Raw genomic sequence first — 19765 nt, forward strand, 5'->3', positions numbered from 1 at the left:
CGTTTAAACCACGTGACAGAGAGAGTGGTGGTGTATCAGGTGACTTTTTATAGAGAGAAAAACTTTTGACGTATCGAGGGCTAACTAAACTAAAAGATGACACCTTTATTTGCGATTGTTGTATTGTTAGTTGTAATTCAATGCCAAGGTAATAAAAGCCTAGCTAGGTAAATCAAGGTGTCAGGTCCAAAAAGGCTCTACTTTTACTATTTTCTCTTATTACTTACCCTAAAGAGAGCTAGGCTAGGCCGGTCACTTGTATTTAGCACTCACTGGGAATACCCCTCACTGGCAACTACGAGACTCAATAATACATAATAATAATACACTCATGACTCCGCTTGAGTAAGACGTGCTGAACGAGAGCTCCCGATATTACTTTTCCATAATGGCTACAACACGTTCCAAAAAGCCTGACAACGTAAGTTTTGAAGAATTTGTTAAAGAATCTCTTTCCAATATCATGAAATCGCAAAATAACCTTGAGAGTAAACTAGCTGAATCTATTAAATTCAACGAAGACAGAATTATTGCTCTGGAAAAGGCTCAGTCGCGATACGAAGCTAGGCATGCGGAACTCGTCGATGATTTGCATACAGCTCGCAACACAATTGCGTCTATGCAGGCTGAGCTGAACAAGGCTGAACGCTTCTCCAGGAGAAATAATATTCGCATTGTGGGAATCGCTAAATCGGATAACGAAAACCCAATCAACATTGTTGAAGAAATTAAACCGACGATTGAGAGAGCCCATCGAGACGGTCTAGGATTCGAAGGCAAGCCGCCCCATATACTCTTTAAAGTGCTTTCATATGTGGACAAAGTAACAATCCTCAAAAACCGACATAAACTCGCTAGTTCAGGTGCCTACATTATAGACGACTTAACCCGTACGGACAGGCAAGAGAAGAACAAGTGGAAGACCCAAGTTAAAGCCCTGTATGATCAAGGAATCAAGCTTAGGTTCAGAGCCGGGAAATGGCGTTCATCAACTGGCATCCCACATGCGTTTAAGTAGTAACCTGTTTGCACAATGATGAACTATATCCAACTTCATCTATCCAAGAAGAACTTGTTTTTTTTTCCTTGTCTTTATATAATTATATTATTTTAAAATATGCAATGATATCGTTTTCCGTTAGCTTTTACAATAATTTTACATCGTATTATTATACCGGGAGCTCCTGTTTGATTTACTTCTGTAAAGCACTCTTACCACATGTCAAATTTGCATACGGTACATCTCAATGCAGCATTCATCATACTTTCAACACGCTGTCTCAGAACCAATGTTTTTATAGCTGCTCTACTTTTGTTGTTTTGTATTGTTTTATTTTACTATTTATTTTTTCATTGCCTAATCTTACTAGCCTATACATATTGTATCTATATTGTCCCAAAACTACAAACTGAATGTCTTCACAACATTTGTATTTATTTGAATATTTTATTTTCTTACAATGAATTGTATTTTATGTAATAATGTCCATGGCTCAGACCTATTAAAATGCATTGCTTGTAATTCTATGGCTCATAAAATATGTATACATAGGTCTGAAGTAAATTCATGGATCTGCCTCTCTTGCACTGGAAACTTACTTCCTTTTAATTCAATAGTTGACAATGATGAATTCTTACATGTTTTAAAGCATTTCTCACTTGACCACGATATTGAATACGATCGGATCAACTCTCTTATTTTAAATCCATTTGATATTAGTCTGAATGGTCGTAGTGATAATGACGAATATGCTACTTTACATGAACCATGTAATTATGACCACATTGATAATTTTAACTCTAAATATAATTATATTGTTTCTTCTTTCAGTTTATTTCATCTAAATGCACGTAGTCTCGTTAAACACTTTAGTGAAGTAACAGATTATTTAAAATCCATTAGTCATGATTTCTCTGCCTTATGTTTTTCTGAAACCTTTTTCAACTCCAATAAAACAAATTTTTCTTTTTATAACATTGAGGGCTACAAACTGATTGAGCTATCTAGAAAAACCAGAACAGGAGGAGGTGTAGCCATATACCTGGATCAGAGATTACAACACAACGACCGTTCTGATCTTTCATCTCTTATTTCTCAAGAATCCGAATCCATTTTTATTGAAATCAATGCCAAACCGAAAAACATCATTCTTGGTCTTGTTTATCGTATGCCTGAGTTATCGGTGTCCTCATTTAACATCAATATCTCCCTTATTCTCGACATCATTAATAATGAAAATAAAACAGCGTACATCTGCGGGGATTTCAATATAGATCTGTTAAAATGCAATACTCATAATAGCACGTCCCAATTCCTTACTGCAATGCTTAATAACAACTTCTTCCCTTTAATTACTAAACCTACACGAATAACTACAAAAACGGCAACCTTGATTGATAATATTTTCTCTAATAATACATATGACAAAATTTCTACCGGTATTACTTACTCAGATATTTCTGACCATTTTCCTGTTTTTTCTTTAACCCATCAAAATCAATATTCCCAGCCACCTAACTCCAATAGCAATAAGTTCATCCTCCTACAAAAAATTGACGATGAATCTATATCATCTTTATCTGCTGACCTCCTAAATACAGACTGGTCCGATATATATGCGAATAATGACAATCCCAATCGTGCCTATCAATTGTTTAATAACAAGTTAACCAGTCTGTACAATTCCAGTATTAAAACTACACGTATTAAACGTAATTTTCGCAAAGAGCGTAAACCATGGATCACTGTCGGTCTGATTAAATCAATTGGTACCAGAAATAAGCTCTATACTGCCTACCTCAAATCTAAGAAACAGACCGATAAGGACAAATACATAAAATATAGAAACAAACTAACTAATTTACTTCGCATAGCAAATAAAGAGTATTATGCCTCAAAATTCAACCAGTATACCAACAATATTCATAAAACCTGGCGAACAATCAATGGAATCTTAGGTAAAAATAAAAAACAAAACCAACCCTCTCACTTATTTAAAAACAATTGTAAAATTACTAATCCCGGACTTATTGCTGAACACTTTAATGATTATTTTATTAATATTGGGAACAACCTTGCGCAAAGTATTTCATATAATGGCATCTCAAATTTTAAATCATTTCTTAATCATTCCTTTATTTCAAACTCTCTCTATTTAACTCCAATAACGGAAACTGAAATTGTTGATATAATCTTAAAACTTAGGGACAATAAGAGTCCAGGATCTGATGGATTTTCCAATCAAGTTATTAAAAACATCATAAACTTTATATCCAAGCCTTTAGTCCATATTTTTAACCTATCATTTCAAACTGGAATTTTTCCAGACCTTTTAAAAATTGCCAAAGTAATTCCTATATTCAAAAAAGGCGATCCCCATTACTTTGAAAATTACAGACCGATTTCCCTGCTGCCTTGCCTGTCCAAGGTTTTAGAACGCCTAATCTACAACAGACTTTATACTTTTTTTTCTAAATACGATATCCTCTTTAAGCATCAGTACGGTTTTAGAAAAGCTTTCTCCACTGACCTTGCAATAACTGATCTCTATGATAAACTGACTTCTGCACTTTCAAACAATGAACACACCGTTGGTATTTTTCTTGACTTGAGTAAGGCCTTTGACACTATCAATCATGAGATACTTCTTCACAAACTTCAGCACTATGGTGTCAGAGGCCTTCCTCTTAAACTCTTAAAAAGCTACCTTACCAGTCGCCAACAATTCACTGCTTTCCCCCCTTTTGACTCCAAACTATCCTCCATTCTATGCGGCGTTCCGCAAGGCTCCATACTCGGTCCCTTATTATTTTTAACATATATAAACGATCTCCCCAACTGTTCCAAATTACTCAAATTTATACTTTATGCGGATGACACTAATATTATTTATTCTCATAAAAATGATCAAATTTTAGTTAATACAATTAATAGTGAATTACGCAAAGTTTCTGATTGGTTCCAAATCAATAAATTATCGCTAAATGAATCCAAATCAAATTATATTATATTTAAACATAAAAACAAAAAATCCATCTCTCAAAACTTAAAAGTTTTAATTAATGACAAGGTAATCACACGTGTTGAGGAAACCAAATTTCTTGGCGTCTCCATTGACTCAAAATTATCTTGGAAACATCATATCAATACAATCTGCAACACAATTGCGAGAAACACTGGTATGATGAACAAATTAAAGTACACACTTCCATCAAACATTTTATTTAATTTATATAATACTTTAATTCTTCCGTACATATCATACTGCAACATTGCCTGGGCCGTTACACCTGGCAAGTTCAGCACTTTATGCCCCTGGACTAGTTTCGAAACTACCAATATTGACCGAATTTTTAAATTGCAAAAACGAGCAATCCGAATCTGTTCAGGGGCATCATTCAGATCTCATTCAAAACACTTATTTTTTAACTTTAAATCTCTCAACGTCTTTGATGTTAATAAACTTCAAACTGCATTATTCATGTACCGACTTACAAATAATCTACTTCCGACCCACATATGTTCACTCTTTACTAAACCTTCTGATACCCATACACATTTTACCCGTTTTTCCAATACTAATGTATACACTGTTAAAAACTGCGACTCGCACATTAGACGTCATTCAATACTTTATACCGGACCTAAACTTTGGGAAAGTCTTTCACATTCACTGATAAAGAAACCTTCACTTTATAGTTTTAAAATTACATATAAGCAATCTCTAATCCAAGCATATGATGAATAAGGGGTTATGATTATTTTTAATAATGTTAATTTATTGTTATTCTATTTTTTATATATTATATTTTAATCACAACTATTACTGATATTTGTTATTCTCTAATTTTTACTAGGCATTTTGTACAGCAAATATCAATATTTCATGTGCTGTTTTTTGTCATGTACCGTAACTGCAGTCTTGTTAGGGGGTCAAGCTTAAAGTATCATACTTATTTGACCTCCTTTCACACTTCTTTGTTGTACAAGTTTCTCTATATATTTTGTTTAAATTAGTTTGATTACCTTAATGTTTCACATAACTTGTATTATTTTTGAAGTGTGAAAAATTGAATAAAAGAAAAAAAAAAAAAAAAAAAGAAAAAAAAATATGTGAGGGCAGGCTTTAGGCCATAACTTTTAAATACAGTATACCTGGTATACCTAGTCGTAGGCCTAGCTAGCCAAGGTCCTAAACTGAGAGCTGGCTGGGCTAAATAATTTTTGTTATTTTCTTATTATTTATAATATTAATAATATAAATATTTTCTGATTATTATATTTATAATTACCATATTATCTTGGCATTATTTATAATAATTTAATGATGGAAGACTATACCAATGGAAAACTTTACTATTACTATTTGGCCCTAATTAGGCCTACAACAATGTCCACCGCTGAAATAAAATAAATAATTGCATGGTCATGGACAATTGACCATGTCGATAGACACTTCCTTTAAAGATTACATTATAACGTAAATTTTTTCTTACCTTTATTAAGGCCTTAAAATAAATTGTAATTAACCGTTTTCAATGCTTATTTTAGTAAACTTAATTATTTAAAATGTGCATTTTTAGGAGATACAGTAACCAACGGCACTGTGTATGTAGATTCCAACGGATTTGGAAAATACACATTTAAAAGTGGTGTATTAGACAAGAATGGCGTAGCTTACGGTATTTACAATGACACACTAAGTACAACAGGCTGGGGTAAGCTACACATAAAAGCTGGTTTCTCAAATAAGAAGTACAGTGATAGTGAAATTATGTATGCTGCTGGTTTTCTAGAGGGTGCTTTAACTTCAAAGTAAGTGTTGTAAAACGGTAATCAGAGAATATTTTTTTTTTGCCTTTAAAATCCTCACCTATGCAGTTTTAATAACAATTTTCTTTATAAATTTCTAACTAATTAGTCGCACAGTATAATAATAATAATTTGAAAAACAACTTTATTTTTTTTTTTTTTTAATGTAAATTATTTTTAGGCATATCAAACAACACAGTGCTAACTTAAATGATTGGGTCTTCTCGTCGACAAAAAATCCTGACGTTTTCAGAGATCGTCTAAAAGATTTTTTTAGCAAACAGGATAAATGGATGAGAAATATGATTCAGGCAAACAAGAATGATCCATTTTGGAAAGGTATTGGCTTAATCACCGACCAATATGATGGTCTTATTGATGGATACAATAAATTTCCATATCAGGAAAAGGTAAAATTCTAATTATTTCATTTCATTTATTCATCTCATTCAAACATAAAAAAAAATACATATAATAATACAAAGAAAAACAAAGAGACAGCAACCAATAGATGCACTGATTATGTTTAAATAACAGTATGAAACTGACTCGAAATAAAATAAAGATCGAAACATTGAATCATTAGTTGCCTCTTGTTATTTTGAGTCAATTTTATACAAAGAGACAGGAAATCCAAAAAGTGAACTTAATTGATTACCCAATATAAAGCAGAACACAATAACAAAATAACTATGTAATAAGTAATGTAAAATATGTCATTTCATCCCTATATTCTCAAATGATGAAACATTTTGATTTCCAGGAAGCAAGGGAGCATTCTATTTAGGAGGACCTATGTATTGGTCGTCGTCTGAAACTAGAATCAAGGAATCCCTTTTTTATACTTTATGCAAAATGTATGTATCCCTATAAGTGTTAAAATATTATTATACAATTTTAATAATAAATGTTATTTCTTTTTAGTTAGATGTATTTGACTTCCAAATCTTGAATGGAAATGGTGATGTCATAGATCTAGAACATGTCTTGATGCCAGATAGTGTTCCCGATTGGAGGAAGATGACAGACGAGGAATTTAGTCAGTTCATTGTGAAGAGTGGCCATTGCTCTGCTCTCGTAAAGGTACTGTATTCCTTACCAATTCTGGCTCAGTATATGGTCTTTTAATCTTGTATACAGTATTCTTATTATGGAACACTGCATTTCCATATTTTGTTCTTTATATTAAAATAATAAAATGTGTACAATTACAGGTGTTGCCAGGTTATGAGGATGTTTTCATGGGTCACTCTAGTTGGTTTATGTATTCTGCTACATTAAGAATCTATAAGACGTATGTCTGGCAATTACAGCAGACGGTTGCCAGTAATAGAATATCATTTTCAAGTTATCCTGGTAAAGTATTATTCCATTTTATTATCAATATATATTTAAAAAACTATTCTTTCAGTATCAAAAGAAAGTTGAATATTCTACTTTAAGCTCTGTCTGGTCACTATCAAACTTTATGTGACAAAAAAATGTGATGCACCCATATATGGATATGATGATGTCATATCACTACCATATTTGAGAATATCACTAACATATTTGGGCACATCACACTTTTTTTGTCTAACTAGTTTGATAGTGTAGACAGAGCTTTAGCAAATCAAAGGCAATATTTCACACTAATCAGAAACTATGAATGGAAAAATAGAAATACTGTATTTATGTGTATTCAAAATGTCATTCTGTCAAAAGTCTAGAGTTACCTAATAAGGACCCTTGCTAAATGCTAAGAACATATCGCTTTAAGCGCTTCTAGTCACTGGGGAACGGTACAATATTTGGTGTGGTAGCTATCAGCACGATCAACTGTCTGTGAAATTAATGGTTTTCTGTCGGCATGATCTTACCAGCAAAGGGAACCGTGCGAAATATATTAAACATTATATTTACAGGTTACCTGGAATCTTTGGATGATTTTTACATCTTGGGGAGCAAGATGGTTATGCTTCAAACGACAAACAACGTCTTCAATTCAGAACTATACACATATGTGAAGCCAGAATCATTACTAGCATGGCAGAGAGTCCGACTGGCCCATCTGCTGGCCAACAATGGCTCAGAATGGGCAGAAATTGTTAGCAAGTACAATTCAGGTAATTCATTATTGGTAACTTTTATGTTAAGCTCTGTCTACACTATCAAACTAGTTTGACAAAAAACGTGTGATGTGCCCAAATATGGTAATGATATGCTTAAATATGGTAGTGATATGACATCATCATGCCCATTCATGGGAACATCACATTTTTTTTGTCACATAAAGTTTGATAGTGTAGACAGAGCTTTAGACTCATAGGCTTCACCCCTAGGATGAAGATACTATAAAGGGTTGGACTTAAGCCCAGACCAAATTATATTTTTTATTATACAAAAAATCCTCATAATCTATCAAGTTCTGTTTTGAAAACTGGAGCTAGAAAATGAACACATTTACATGAAAAGAATTTTTTTTATTCAAGGAACCTACAACAATCAATACATGATAATAGATAGAAAGAAGATTTCTAAAACACGGATAGATGATGGTGCATTGTGGGTAGTTGAGCAGATACCAACACTTGTGGAATCCGGTGATCAGACTGCAATACTGAGAGCTGGTGAGTATATTTGTAGTTTGGTTGGTAAAGCTTTATGTGACAAAAAAAAAGTGATGTGCCCATATATGTACATGATGATGTCATATCACTACCATATTTGGGTATATCACCACCATATTTGGGCACATCACACATTGTTGGTCAAACTAATTTGAAAGTGTAGACAGAACTTAATTGTGGTAATTTGAAACACATTTTTGTTTGATCCTTCATTAACAAAAACTTACATGTATACTTAACTAGTCTTAAGCTGTCTACACTATCAAACTTTATGTGACAAAAAAATATGATGTGCCCATAGATGTACATGATAATGTCATATCGATACCATATTGGGCATATCACTACCATATTTAGAAAACAAATACATTTTTTTCTTTAGGATATTGGCCATCATACAATGTACCATTCTACGAGAACATCTATAAACTAAGTGGCTATCCCGAGGTCGTGAAGGAACGCGGTACATCTTTCTCGTACCAGTTAGCACCGAGGGCAAAGATTTTCAGACGCGATCAGAGTTCAGTTGTTGATATTGAGTCATTTAAAGCAATACTAAGATACAATGGTGAGAAATGGATACAATTGAGTGGAGCTTCATTATTATGTAATTCACAGCCTCAATGGGACCTCTGTTGTGAAATCTGACATAATAAAGATATAATTAAAATGTCATCTATAACATACAAGCTCTTAAAAGCTTGTAATATATCTATATAATATTACTACCTCCAAGGTAAATAATTACCAATGAAGATTGCATAGTACACCTATATTACCCATGGGTAACTGACTGCTGCTATCACAATCCTACTATGATACTTTATTATCAATATGGATACACCTTTGTTGTATATTAATTTTTTTAAATAAATTTAATTTTATATATTTTTTTTTTAACTAGATTACAAAGAAGATAAATATTCAGATAATGATTCATGTAATACGATTTGTTGCCGTGGTGACCTGATGGCAAATCCAACTCCAAGTGGTTGCTATGATACAAAGGTATCAATAATTTTATTTGATTATTTTTGATTACCATGAATTATATTAAAGAAGGAGTTACTGGAGTATGTTAATACTCCATAGATATTACTGTAAAACGAGAAACTTCTACGACATGAAACTTCCACAACATAAAACATCCGCGACATGAAACTATTGCGAATTTGAATAAATTAAATTAAATTAAATACTGTTATATGTTATAAAGACGCAAATATATAAGCTATTAGTAGGCCTACTATACGTTCTGAAAATTATTTGAGGCATGAAACTTTCACAAATTTCAATCACTTCTCGAAAGTTTAATGTCCACGAAAGTTTCTGGTTTTACAGTATGCTTGTATTCGCTGTATTATGAGTCATAATTATAACATTTTTTGTGTAGGTAACCAATATGGAAATGGCAGACGATTTTGTTGCTTACGCAATAAGTGGCCCAACACGAAGTCATGGAATCCCACCATTTAAGTGGACAACACAGTTTAACGTATCACACGTTGGACTACCAGAAGTATATGACTTTGAGTTTGAAGAAATGAAGAATTATTTTGATTAAAGATACATAGAGTTATTTACAGTACTGTAGTAGATTTGTGGAAAGCTCTTTTTTCAATTTTACATGTTACATTTACACAAAAGTTCTGCTAGCTTCTTTTCTGCAATGAAAAAACTACTTAATTAATGATAATGGCTGAAAGCTGATTTATGGTATTAACAATAATGATAAAAATAATCATAATTGTTATTTCAAGTGTGCTCATTTGTCACTTTAGTAACTAACTTAGTTTCTTACAGCAGGGAAGAGTGAAATTACATTTAATTTCACTCTTCAGGATAGTCGAATACTATAAAACTCTGTCTACACTATCAAACTAGGTTAACAAAAAAAGTGTGATGTGCCAAATATGGTAATGATATGACATCATCATGTCCATATATGAGCACATCATATTTTTTTGTTACATAAAGTTTGATAGTGTAGATAGAGCTTTAGGTTGTACTTTGCTGTAACTTCACTACTAATTATTTATAGCATAATGAATGTACTTTTGGACATAAGTTAATGAATGATGACAATTATTGAAACTGGCATATATATTATGATATAAAAACAAATAATGTAAACTGTTTTTTATTGGAAAGGTTAAAAGAACAAAATAATAATAAGAAACAAACATCTAGGTATTTTTTAGAAACTGGTAGGTCTATTACTTACATACAAGTATTAACGATAGGATATTTACACATTCTGTACTGATATTTTTTATTACAATAAATTGGACCTTGAAAATAGTATAGCATTCAACTTATTATTTTTTAATTACAGTAATTAGAACTTTGCGTCTTAAAACTGTATAACATTAAGAGTAAAAACTGTGTCAAATGCTCCCTTAAGGATCACACTTAGAACGGGGAAAAAGCATTATAAAACCAAGATGGTGTGAATCAGCTTAGCGGCGTGACTTTGGTGTTGCACCTTCTGAAGATTAAAATCTGACACTACACACAAGATGCATTCTGGCGGTGTGTTGAATCTTTACCGTGTACATGATGTAAATGGAGTTTTTACAGTGTCTTCGTGTGGCGTAAATGCTATGAGCGTTCACTGGCTAAAACCAAGGGGCTCCAGAGCATGAGCAGTCCAATGCAACTACCATTACGCCTCCATATTCATCATTTCATGTTACCCAAGCCCAACCAACCCAAATTTGTTTTTCTTTTCGGTAATTGAGCATTACGTTAAGATACTGTAGTTAAGTTGTTTTTACTTTTTTAGGACACACTACTGACACTAAAGCTCTGTCTATCAAACTATTTTGACCAAAAAAAGTGTGACGTGATATCCTCAAATATGGTAGTTATATGACATCATCATGTCCATATATGACCACATCACATAAAGTTTGATAGTGTAGATATTATAAATCATTTACATGATTTACATGATCTAAAAACATTTGAAAATTATGCATTTTTAGTTGTCCTCTTTGAAATTACATTTTTTTTTTACCAAAAGGAAAGCAGAAATGAATAAATGAAACCGAAAATGATTAGTTGTACAGTAATAATTAAATAATAAATAATGTTTATGAGAAGAAAAGATATATAAGAAATAAACATTGAAAGGGAAGAAACTGAAACATCAAACATCTTTTCACATTAGTAAAATAGTGTTCTCACTTCTTAGTGTGTAACAATATAATGAGACTGAGAGATAATTTTTTTTAAAGAAATAAATAAATGCTCATTACAAATTAAATAGCATTTAAGATGAGCATAGTTTGTGCAATTTATTTTGTACACAATGATAGAAATATCAAAATGATTAGTACTAGAAAATCATTAGAAGCAGGTGTTCTTATGGAAGCGTGTATATCGTTACCACGGCAACATCACCCATATGACGTTAAATCGTAATTATTCTCGTCTCATTTTTCTAACCCTCTGGTTACCACCGTAAACCTTTTGTTTGTGTTTTACTCGCATGTTTAATTACAAGAGAAATCTGGGAATTAGCAGATGAAACTTGAACTGCATTCACAAATGAAAAAATGTACAGGATTTTGACAATGTAACAATGTCGAGAAAAGGTCATATTGTAGGTATATAGGTTTTATGTAATAACCTATGTCAACCATTGAGCTGGAGATGACATAGGCTGTGTTCGGACGTAAAATCAGTTACATGTGTAACTTTACATGTGTAATCAGTGATCGTTTGGACGATGAACAATTTACACGTGTAAAGGTCATATTTCATGCATCTCTTTACACTATTAAGGTCAAATTGCTCCTTATCTTGCGGTTAATCAGCTTGCGGTTTAAGGTGTTATTGAAAAATCCACCTCATGAGGTGGATTTTTGAAACAGCAAGTTTATCTCAAAATTTACACCACACGCGACCATTACACGTGTAAATTTGTTCCGTCCGAAGTTCAAACGGGCTCATAAACAGAAAGGCATACACAATCGATGTACCCTATGTTGGTTGCTATTTCCTTGTTATTTTGCCTACTAGCAAACAAATGAAAAATGGTGGGTCGGTCAGAATAAATAAAAAAAAATATTTTGAACTGATTTTATATTAATATTATATATTCTTGCTAAAAACCTACTACTGGGCAAAAATAAAAAAATCAGTCATACATGCATGCATGCATACATGCAATTCAAACTGAAAATGTAATGCTTATTTACAAAACAAAAAGTAGTTCCATAAATTACATAATTTTAGAATACATTCTGTATTTTAAATAGTAAATTCCTCCATTCTTGAAACTTACATTTCATATGCATATTATGCAATAGCAGATGGAATTTTACAAATGTTAATTTTTATGAGTTTTTTTATATTGTAATCCAATATTAATAACAATTGCTATTTGATGCTACTCTATTTCATTTGATGTTGAACGTTTAAAGGGACAGTTGACAGATGGCACACATTTTGGACTATAAGTTTAAAGGGACAGTTGACAGATATGGCACACTTTCTATAGGATAAGTTTAAAGGGACAGTTGACAGATATGACTCACTTTCTATACAATAAGTTTAAAGGGACAGTTGGCAGATATGGTATACTTTCTATACAATGAGTTTAAAGGGACAGTTGGCAGATATGGTATACTTTCTATGCAATGAGTTTAAAGGGACAGTTGGCAGATATGGTATACTTTCTATACAATGATTTTAAAGGGACAGTTGACAGATATGGCACACTTTTTAGATATGGTATACTTTCTATACAATGATTTTAAAGGGAAAGTTGGCAGATATGGTATACTTTCTAGACGATAAGTTTAAAGGGACAGTTAACAGATGGCACACTTTCTAGACGATAAGTTTAAAGGGACAGTTAACAGATGGCACACTTTCTATAGGATAAGTTTAAAGGGACAGTTGACAGATATGGCTCACTTTTTAGATGATAAGTTTAAAGGGACAGTTGACAGATATGGCACACTTTTTAGATATGGAATACTTTCTATACAATGAGTTTAAAGGGACAGTTGGCAGATATGGTATACTTTCTATACAATGATTTTAAAGGGAAAGTTGGCAGATATGGTATACTTTCTAGATGATAAGTTTAAAAGGACAGTTGATAGATGGCACACTTTCTAGTGGGTAAGTTTAAAAGTACATATTGGTGTTGAAAATCACAATCATGCTGTATTTTTACCCACTTTTTTAAAACTAGAGCCATGGCAAGTTAACACTTTCATATATATATATATATACTTCAAACACATACAGCAACCCCTAAAAAGCAAAAAGACTATTATTTGTCACAAATTGACTTAAGCAAATTCATAAGCTATGATGTTATTTAATTGGCTCTTTACTTTCCATAGTACCTCGATAATTTCTTTATTAAAGAAAAAATATGCATGATATTATAATCTTTATATAATATATTTATGAATAAATGCCACATAATATAACAGAACAAGTGCTTTTAAACATATTTTATTCAACTATGTTAAATTAGGCGTAACTGTAAGAGAGTATTCACATGGGAGGAAGGTCAAAGTTCATTGACTAATGTAACATGGCAGTTGCGGCACCTTGACAACAGTGAAAGTTTCTAATCTGAAGCATTCTTTCACTAAGTTTAGAATATAAATAATTCATTGTCATCAAGGAATTATTATTGTATAAATGGTTTTATTGCTTGTTCACACTTGGGTTCCATGAAACTGTATCACTATGGACGAATTATTTATTTCTCTATGGATAACACTGAATATACTGTACATATATATCAGATCAATTCTTTTTAACATATGATGTGTTTTAACATATGTGCCATCATAAATTGCAGTGATGGTAAATTGCATCCTCACGACAAATTGAAAAATTGGAGCCAAGGCCAACTCAGACAGCGTCGTACGACGAAGCCTGACGATTAGATTATACTCGTCGGTGCTGTTTGAGTCGCATCGCGACGTCTTGAGATAGCGTTGGGCGTAGTTTTTAGGTTGTCGAGAGAACTTTAAACATTGTGCGACTGAGTTGGCCTTAAGAAATTATTATAAAACGTATCAAATGTAGAAAACAGATCCAAAATTGCAGTGCGGGATTACGTTCAGCCCATCATTTCACAATTGTTAGGCCCTCTGTGCCCCTATTTCAAAATGCTTGACCCGCCAAATTTAAAACTAAACTTAAACGGACTATTAATAATTAATGAATTAGAGCAGTAAGATCCAGACGAGAAACTAATGGAAAGATCTGAATTACACAGCGGCAGATCAGTCCATCACAATGAAAACACAAGGAAGAACCTTTTGTGAGATACTTAAACAGAAAACAAACAGGAATGAAATTATAGCCTCCTTTGCAGAGGTATAATAAAGAAGTAATAATAATAAAAGCAGACTGAAAAGAATAACACTAAAATCTGTATGTCTTTGGTCGTGGGCATTATTATTATTACTATTCTTAATCTATCTTTGCAACAACAGTTTCTGCAATACATATACAACTAAGTCCAATTTAAAAATCCTCCTTTCAATTATGTGTTATGTTCCTATGACACCTGGACAATGTCTGCCATTTCTTCTAGAAATGGTAATCAAACACAAAGAATATATCATACAAATTTGTGTATGAAAAGAGTTTTACCAAGATTCGAACCTGTGACCTCTAGCAGACAGGTCATATCATACTATTAGATTTTGTACAATACCCTTACAATCACTGTCTATCTTACAACAATACCCTTACAATCACTGTCTATCCTATCTATGTACACAAACCGTATAGTCACACTATACCATGATAACAAATCTGTGGCAATAGATCCCAAATTTACATTCATTAACAAAATAAAAATATGAAAATTATCACGAAAGTACACACAACATTTACATTACTATAATTCATGTAAAGAACATTTAAAACATGGTAGTTGCATAAATACGAGAACATCCAGAATTGCTATTTAAATCCACATATTTGATAGATTTGTGTCATGAAATAAATTATTCCCAGGTTTCATAGGAACAAGCCACATATCTTCTTCAATATAATTTATTCATACATTTTCTACGAAGCTGTTGTAAATATCTAATACTTTACTATTATACCTTTTTCTCTATAACAAAATATTAGTATCCACTACTTTATTAAAATGGACACATCTTAAAAGCACACAATATAAAACATTATAAATGGTAGTGGTAGGTTTGGGCCCAGATGTTTTGCCACAGTAGGGATATAGAAAGAAAAACAAATTTGAAATTGAGGGCATTATGTTCAAATGAATGTAAGATTACGGAAAAACTCCACTTCCATAGATCCTCCTTGTTCAAAACATTCTCCCTGAAGGAATTGAGTTATAATTATTCTGAATTTCTGAATTATTGTTCTTGAAAAATAGCCCATATTAGTTTGTGTTGCCAGTCAAAAGTTAACACATTTTTTTTAACTCATTGTAAAACACAAATAAGTGTTATTTTCAACACGCTGTAGACAATTTGGTCTTTAATAAATGGGAACGCTAACAATAGTTATTAGTTAGGCCTATTAGTTGTCAATGTTTGCCAAGGAAATGGAGGTAATTTTTCACACACTATTTAACCAGTTATTCCTTATTATAAATAAACAAATCATAACAAAATTTACTACAGTAAAATATTGTTAACCTTATCTACCTTATACAATGGAGAAATAAGTACAGTTCTTATTTTTGCATGCTTATACTGACCAGGGTATAAGATATCCACCTTTGGTAAAGTTTAGGACACTAATAACCAAGGAAGGTGCAGACTTATACTAAAAGAACAAAATGCAGTTGGCAACGCAGATCTTTGTACATACAAAATTACTACAAATTTTGGTGTTAGCTTACTATACCCCAAGGTGGGCATATACATAGCGTACATGGGCTTATTCCCAGAGTGGACAATTACACCTCAAGGTGGGCTCTATACCCGAGTCAGTACGAATAAACAATATGTTAAGGTGATTCTACTGAGAGTATAAGTACTTTATGGTTTATTAGGCATGATAGGACAATGCACCATTAATCTCAAATAAACAACAGATAAATGGATTTAATGGACTAGTCTAGTTAACAGTCACACTTTAAGAACAACTGAAGTCTTTCAGCATAGTGTAGTCACCGTTAATTTGAAGTCAATATGACAAAACATACGATGTGAAACTATAGGGATATCATATCAACATAGTCTTTATGATACACCATCAACACTTTTGGTATTAAACATGTCTTTCAACAAAGTTTTTTTTTTTCAACATACTTGCATGTTTTAAAAAGAAAAGTATGTCAATTTCTTTTTTTTAGAACTAAAAGTTGACATAATTTGCACATACATTTATGAAGAATGTATGCAATTAAACATAAATGTATTTATTGTTGTATATTGTCCATTAAAATAGACATAATTGGCCAAGAAATTAGAGCATTTCAAGAAAGTTGTTCAATTTTCCTTCTTTTACAGTTACAACCAAGTTTGCCAGCACCAAACTGTTCTTTTTCAAAAGATATTTTTCCTGTCTGTTCTGATCATTATCAGTGTTGTTGTTGTCATTATAAGCAATAACTTTGTTTAATTAGTTCATTCTAGAACTGCAGATTCTAGAATGAATTTGTAGTATCATTCTTTAAAGCAGGACTGTTCTATTCAACTTGGCTTCACCTGTTGAATAGCACAATCTTCTAACTCATGTGAACATATTTGTATATCATGTGATAATATTTCGTTAAGATTTGGTGAATAAAAAGAATTCTGTAATTAAGGATATTTTACTTTCCAAATTTGTTTGATGAAAATATCATTATTCTGCTCAAAATAGCTTTTTACAGACAATAACACTTGCAGCTTACTACGCTAAAACATGTTAGCGTAAAAATGACAATTTTATCACTGTGTAGGTGTAATGCATGTAAAAAACCTGTTGCGATCTTTTGACACATCTCTCTCAATGTAATATACATTGTGGGTGAGGTCGTATGTATTATATATTTATATTAGAAATGTGAGAATTATACCATATCATGATGCTAAACTAACTTTTTTGTCAAGAAATTTTGTACCGGACAATATTTCAATTGTTGTGACTTTTTTATACATCTACTACTTCTTCTTACCAATAAACCAAGGAAGACAATACATTAGTAATAATATAATAATTTCCATAAATATATATATATATATATGCAGGAAAATAACAATACTTGTATTTATATCTTTACATACTCTGCAAAATAAAACAATAAAATTGTAATTCTTCAAATAAATGTCCACTTTTGTATACTTTAGCAAGAACAAGCACTTTTAAAACAGACACACATTAATATTTTCTCCTAAAATAGGATGCCGGTCTAACCATACAGATATTCACTCAGTGTTCAGATGTATTCATATTCAGCCACAGTGGGATTTACACTCGTTCTTACCTTTAAATGAATTAGGAGGCAAGTGAGTTAAAACTCACCATAGAGATATCTATATAGACTAGAGATACTCACTGGTTAAACCATATAGATATCTAAATTCACTGATCCAGTAATAGAGATATTTATAATTAGATAATTAGATATATTCTCAGTCACTGTTTCAATCATAGAGATATTCATACCTGTTGGTCCAACATTAGAGATATTCACACTCACTGGTTCAATCATAGAGATATTTATACCTGTTGGTCCTACATTAGAGATATTCACACTGACTGGTTCAATCATAGAGATATTCATACCTATTGGTCCAACATTAGAGATATTCAAACTCACTGGTTAAATCATAGAGATATTCATACCTGTTGGTCCAACATTAGAGATATTCAAACTCACTGTTTCAATCATAGAGATATTCATACCTATTGGTTCAACATTAGAGATATTCAAACTCACTGGTTCAATCATAGAGATATTCATACCTATTGGTCCAACATTAGAGATATTCAAACTCACTGGTCGAACTTGGCATAGAGATACAGTATTCATATTTACTGGTTAAAATCATATTTCACTGAATGATTCAACATAGATATTCACACTGGTCCAACCATACATTTCACTCTAAGTGATCTAATAGAGATATCCAGTCTGGTTCAAACCATAGAGCATTCTCTCTTTTGATCCAGGTATTGTTTCGCCGATTGGACCTTTTTTCACCAGGAACAGTCAATACAAGTTAGTTCATAATCTTCACAACTCCATAAAATCCTCTGACCGTAACAATCCATAGTAAGAATGGGCTATAACATCTCGTAGAAATCAATTATTAAACTGACTTTCATCCCTTCAATCCGGTAATTCCGTCGGCATCAAACCACCGTTTAAATTTGATTTATAAAATACGTTCCATAAAACCACAAACAGCATGGTTAAACACCACAACATCATTGCTATCCACATTGTAAACCGCTCATGTAATTTCTGATCGTAGTTCCGTAAAATTAGAAGACCAAATGTCAAACCTATAACTACTCCCATCAAATGTGGAACAAACGAAATTGCTAAGAGTGCGTCATTGGAAAAACGTCGCCAAACAGCAACACCGAAATCGGCACTTGCTAAAAAAAGATAGTAAAGAATTTTTAAAGAACAGGTTTAAAGGTCTTGTATAATTCAAATACATAATAAACAAATGCTCGCAGATTAAAACAAACAAAATCAGAGAAAACAGAGAAAGCCTTATAAACATGCCATCTAGCACAACTCTTAACTTTATAAAATTAAGTTAAAACCAACAATTTATTTTCAGGGAAAATTTAGTGAGGAAAATAGTAAATAATTAAATAAAGAGCTTATTGGTTTGTATGGTGAAAATACAGAAATGGTTTAGACATGTGATTACTAGTTTAAAAAAACAAGAAAATCTGAGATAAATATAATACAAATCTTTACTCAATAGAAACTTATTTTTAAGCATAATAGAAGAAGTTTCGGCACATTTTGAAAGGGAATTTTAGAAATTTTACTGTGTTTATTTAATTTTTCTCCAACAAAATTTAGGAATGTATAGCCATGGTTCTGTGTGGCATGTTGGTTGAAATGGTTCCTTCTTAAACGAAAGGGGTTGGAGATACTCATGTGAAGATGTTCATATTGGTGTAAATTCGTATTAACATACAATATTCACTAGTTTTTCTTTAATTACATCACTAAAATAAATCAACATAATAAAATGGTAAAATAATAGTGAAGACAAGTTCTTTTTTTCTTTCATGCAATTTCCTTCATCAGATCGTATTACAGTGTCATAATATAAATAGCCATGTCCACTCACTATCAAGTATATGTAAGAATTCTGGATATATGTGGCTTGAAACGATATCAGATTGTCTAAACTTTAATGAA

The 19765-nt window shown here is 32.0% G+C and overlaps 3 protein-coding genes across 4 annotated transcripts in view; 2 read left to right on the forward strand and 1 right to left on the reverse strand.

Moving 5' to 3' along the window:
• Positions 1-10722, forward strand: LOC144839529 (phospholipase-B 81-like). 2 transcript variants are annotated; one of them, XM_078694935.1, is made up of 11 exons: positions 1-148; positions 5584-5815; positions 5994-6222; positions 6737-6895; positions 7027-7168; positions 7717-7917; positions 8284-8421; positions 8804-8989; positions 9326-9429; positions 9815-10011; positions 10069-10722. In XM_078694935.1, the coding sequence occupies exons 1-10, from the start codon at positions 97-99 to the stop codon at positions 9983-9985; spliced, it is 1614 nt and encodes a 537-aa protein (XP_078551061.1). In that variant the 5' UTR covers positions 1-96; the 3' UTR covers positions 9986-10011; positions 10069-10722. The 2 variants fall into 2 exon arrangements, with proteins under 2 accessions (XP_078551061.1, XP_078551060.1); XM_078694934.1 differs by having other exon boundaries at positions 9815-10722.
• Positions 1-19765, forward strand: part of LOC144839538 (synaptogyrin-2-like) — a 96804-nt gene that overhangs the window by 64816 nt on the left and 12223 nt on the right. The window lies entirely within an intron of this gene.
• Positions 17878-19765, reverse strand: part of LOC144839530 (rhomboid-related protein 3-like) — a 37223-nt gene continuing 35335 nt past the window's right edge. The window contains exon 10 of the mRNA XM_078694936.1: positions 17878-18978. Within this exon, the coding sequence (XP_078551062.1) occupies positions 18707-18978 (272 nt within the window). The 3' untranslated portion in view covers positions 17878-18706. The remainder of the gene's footprint in view (positions 18979-19765) is intronic.

Source organism: Antedon bifida, chromosome 4 (assembly GCF_963402885.1).
Source record: "Antedon bifida chromosome 4, ecAntBifi1.1, whole genome shotgun sequence".
NCBI classification, from domain to species: Eukaryota; Metazoa; Echinodermata; class Crinoidea; order Comatulida; family Antedonidae; genus Antedon; species Antedon bifida.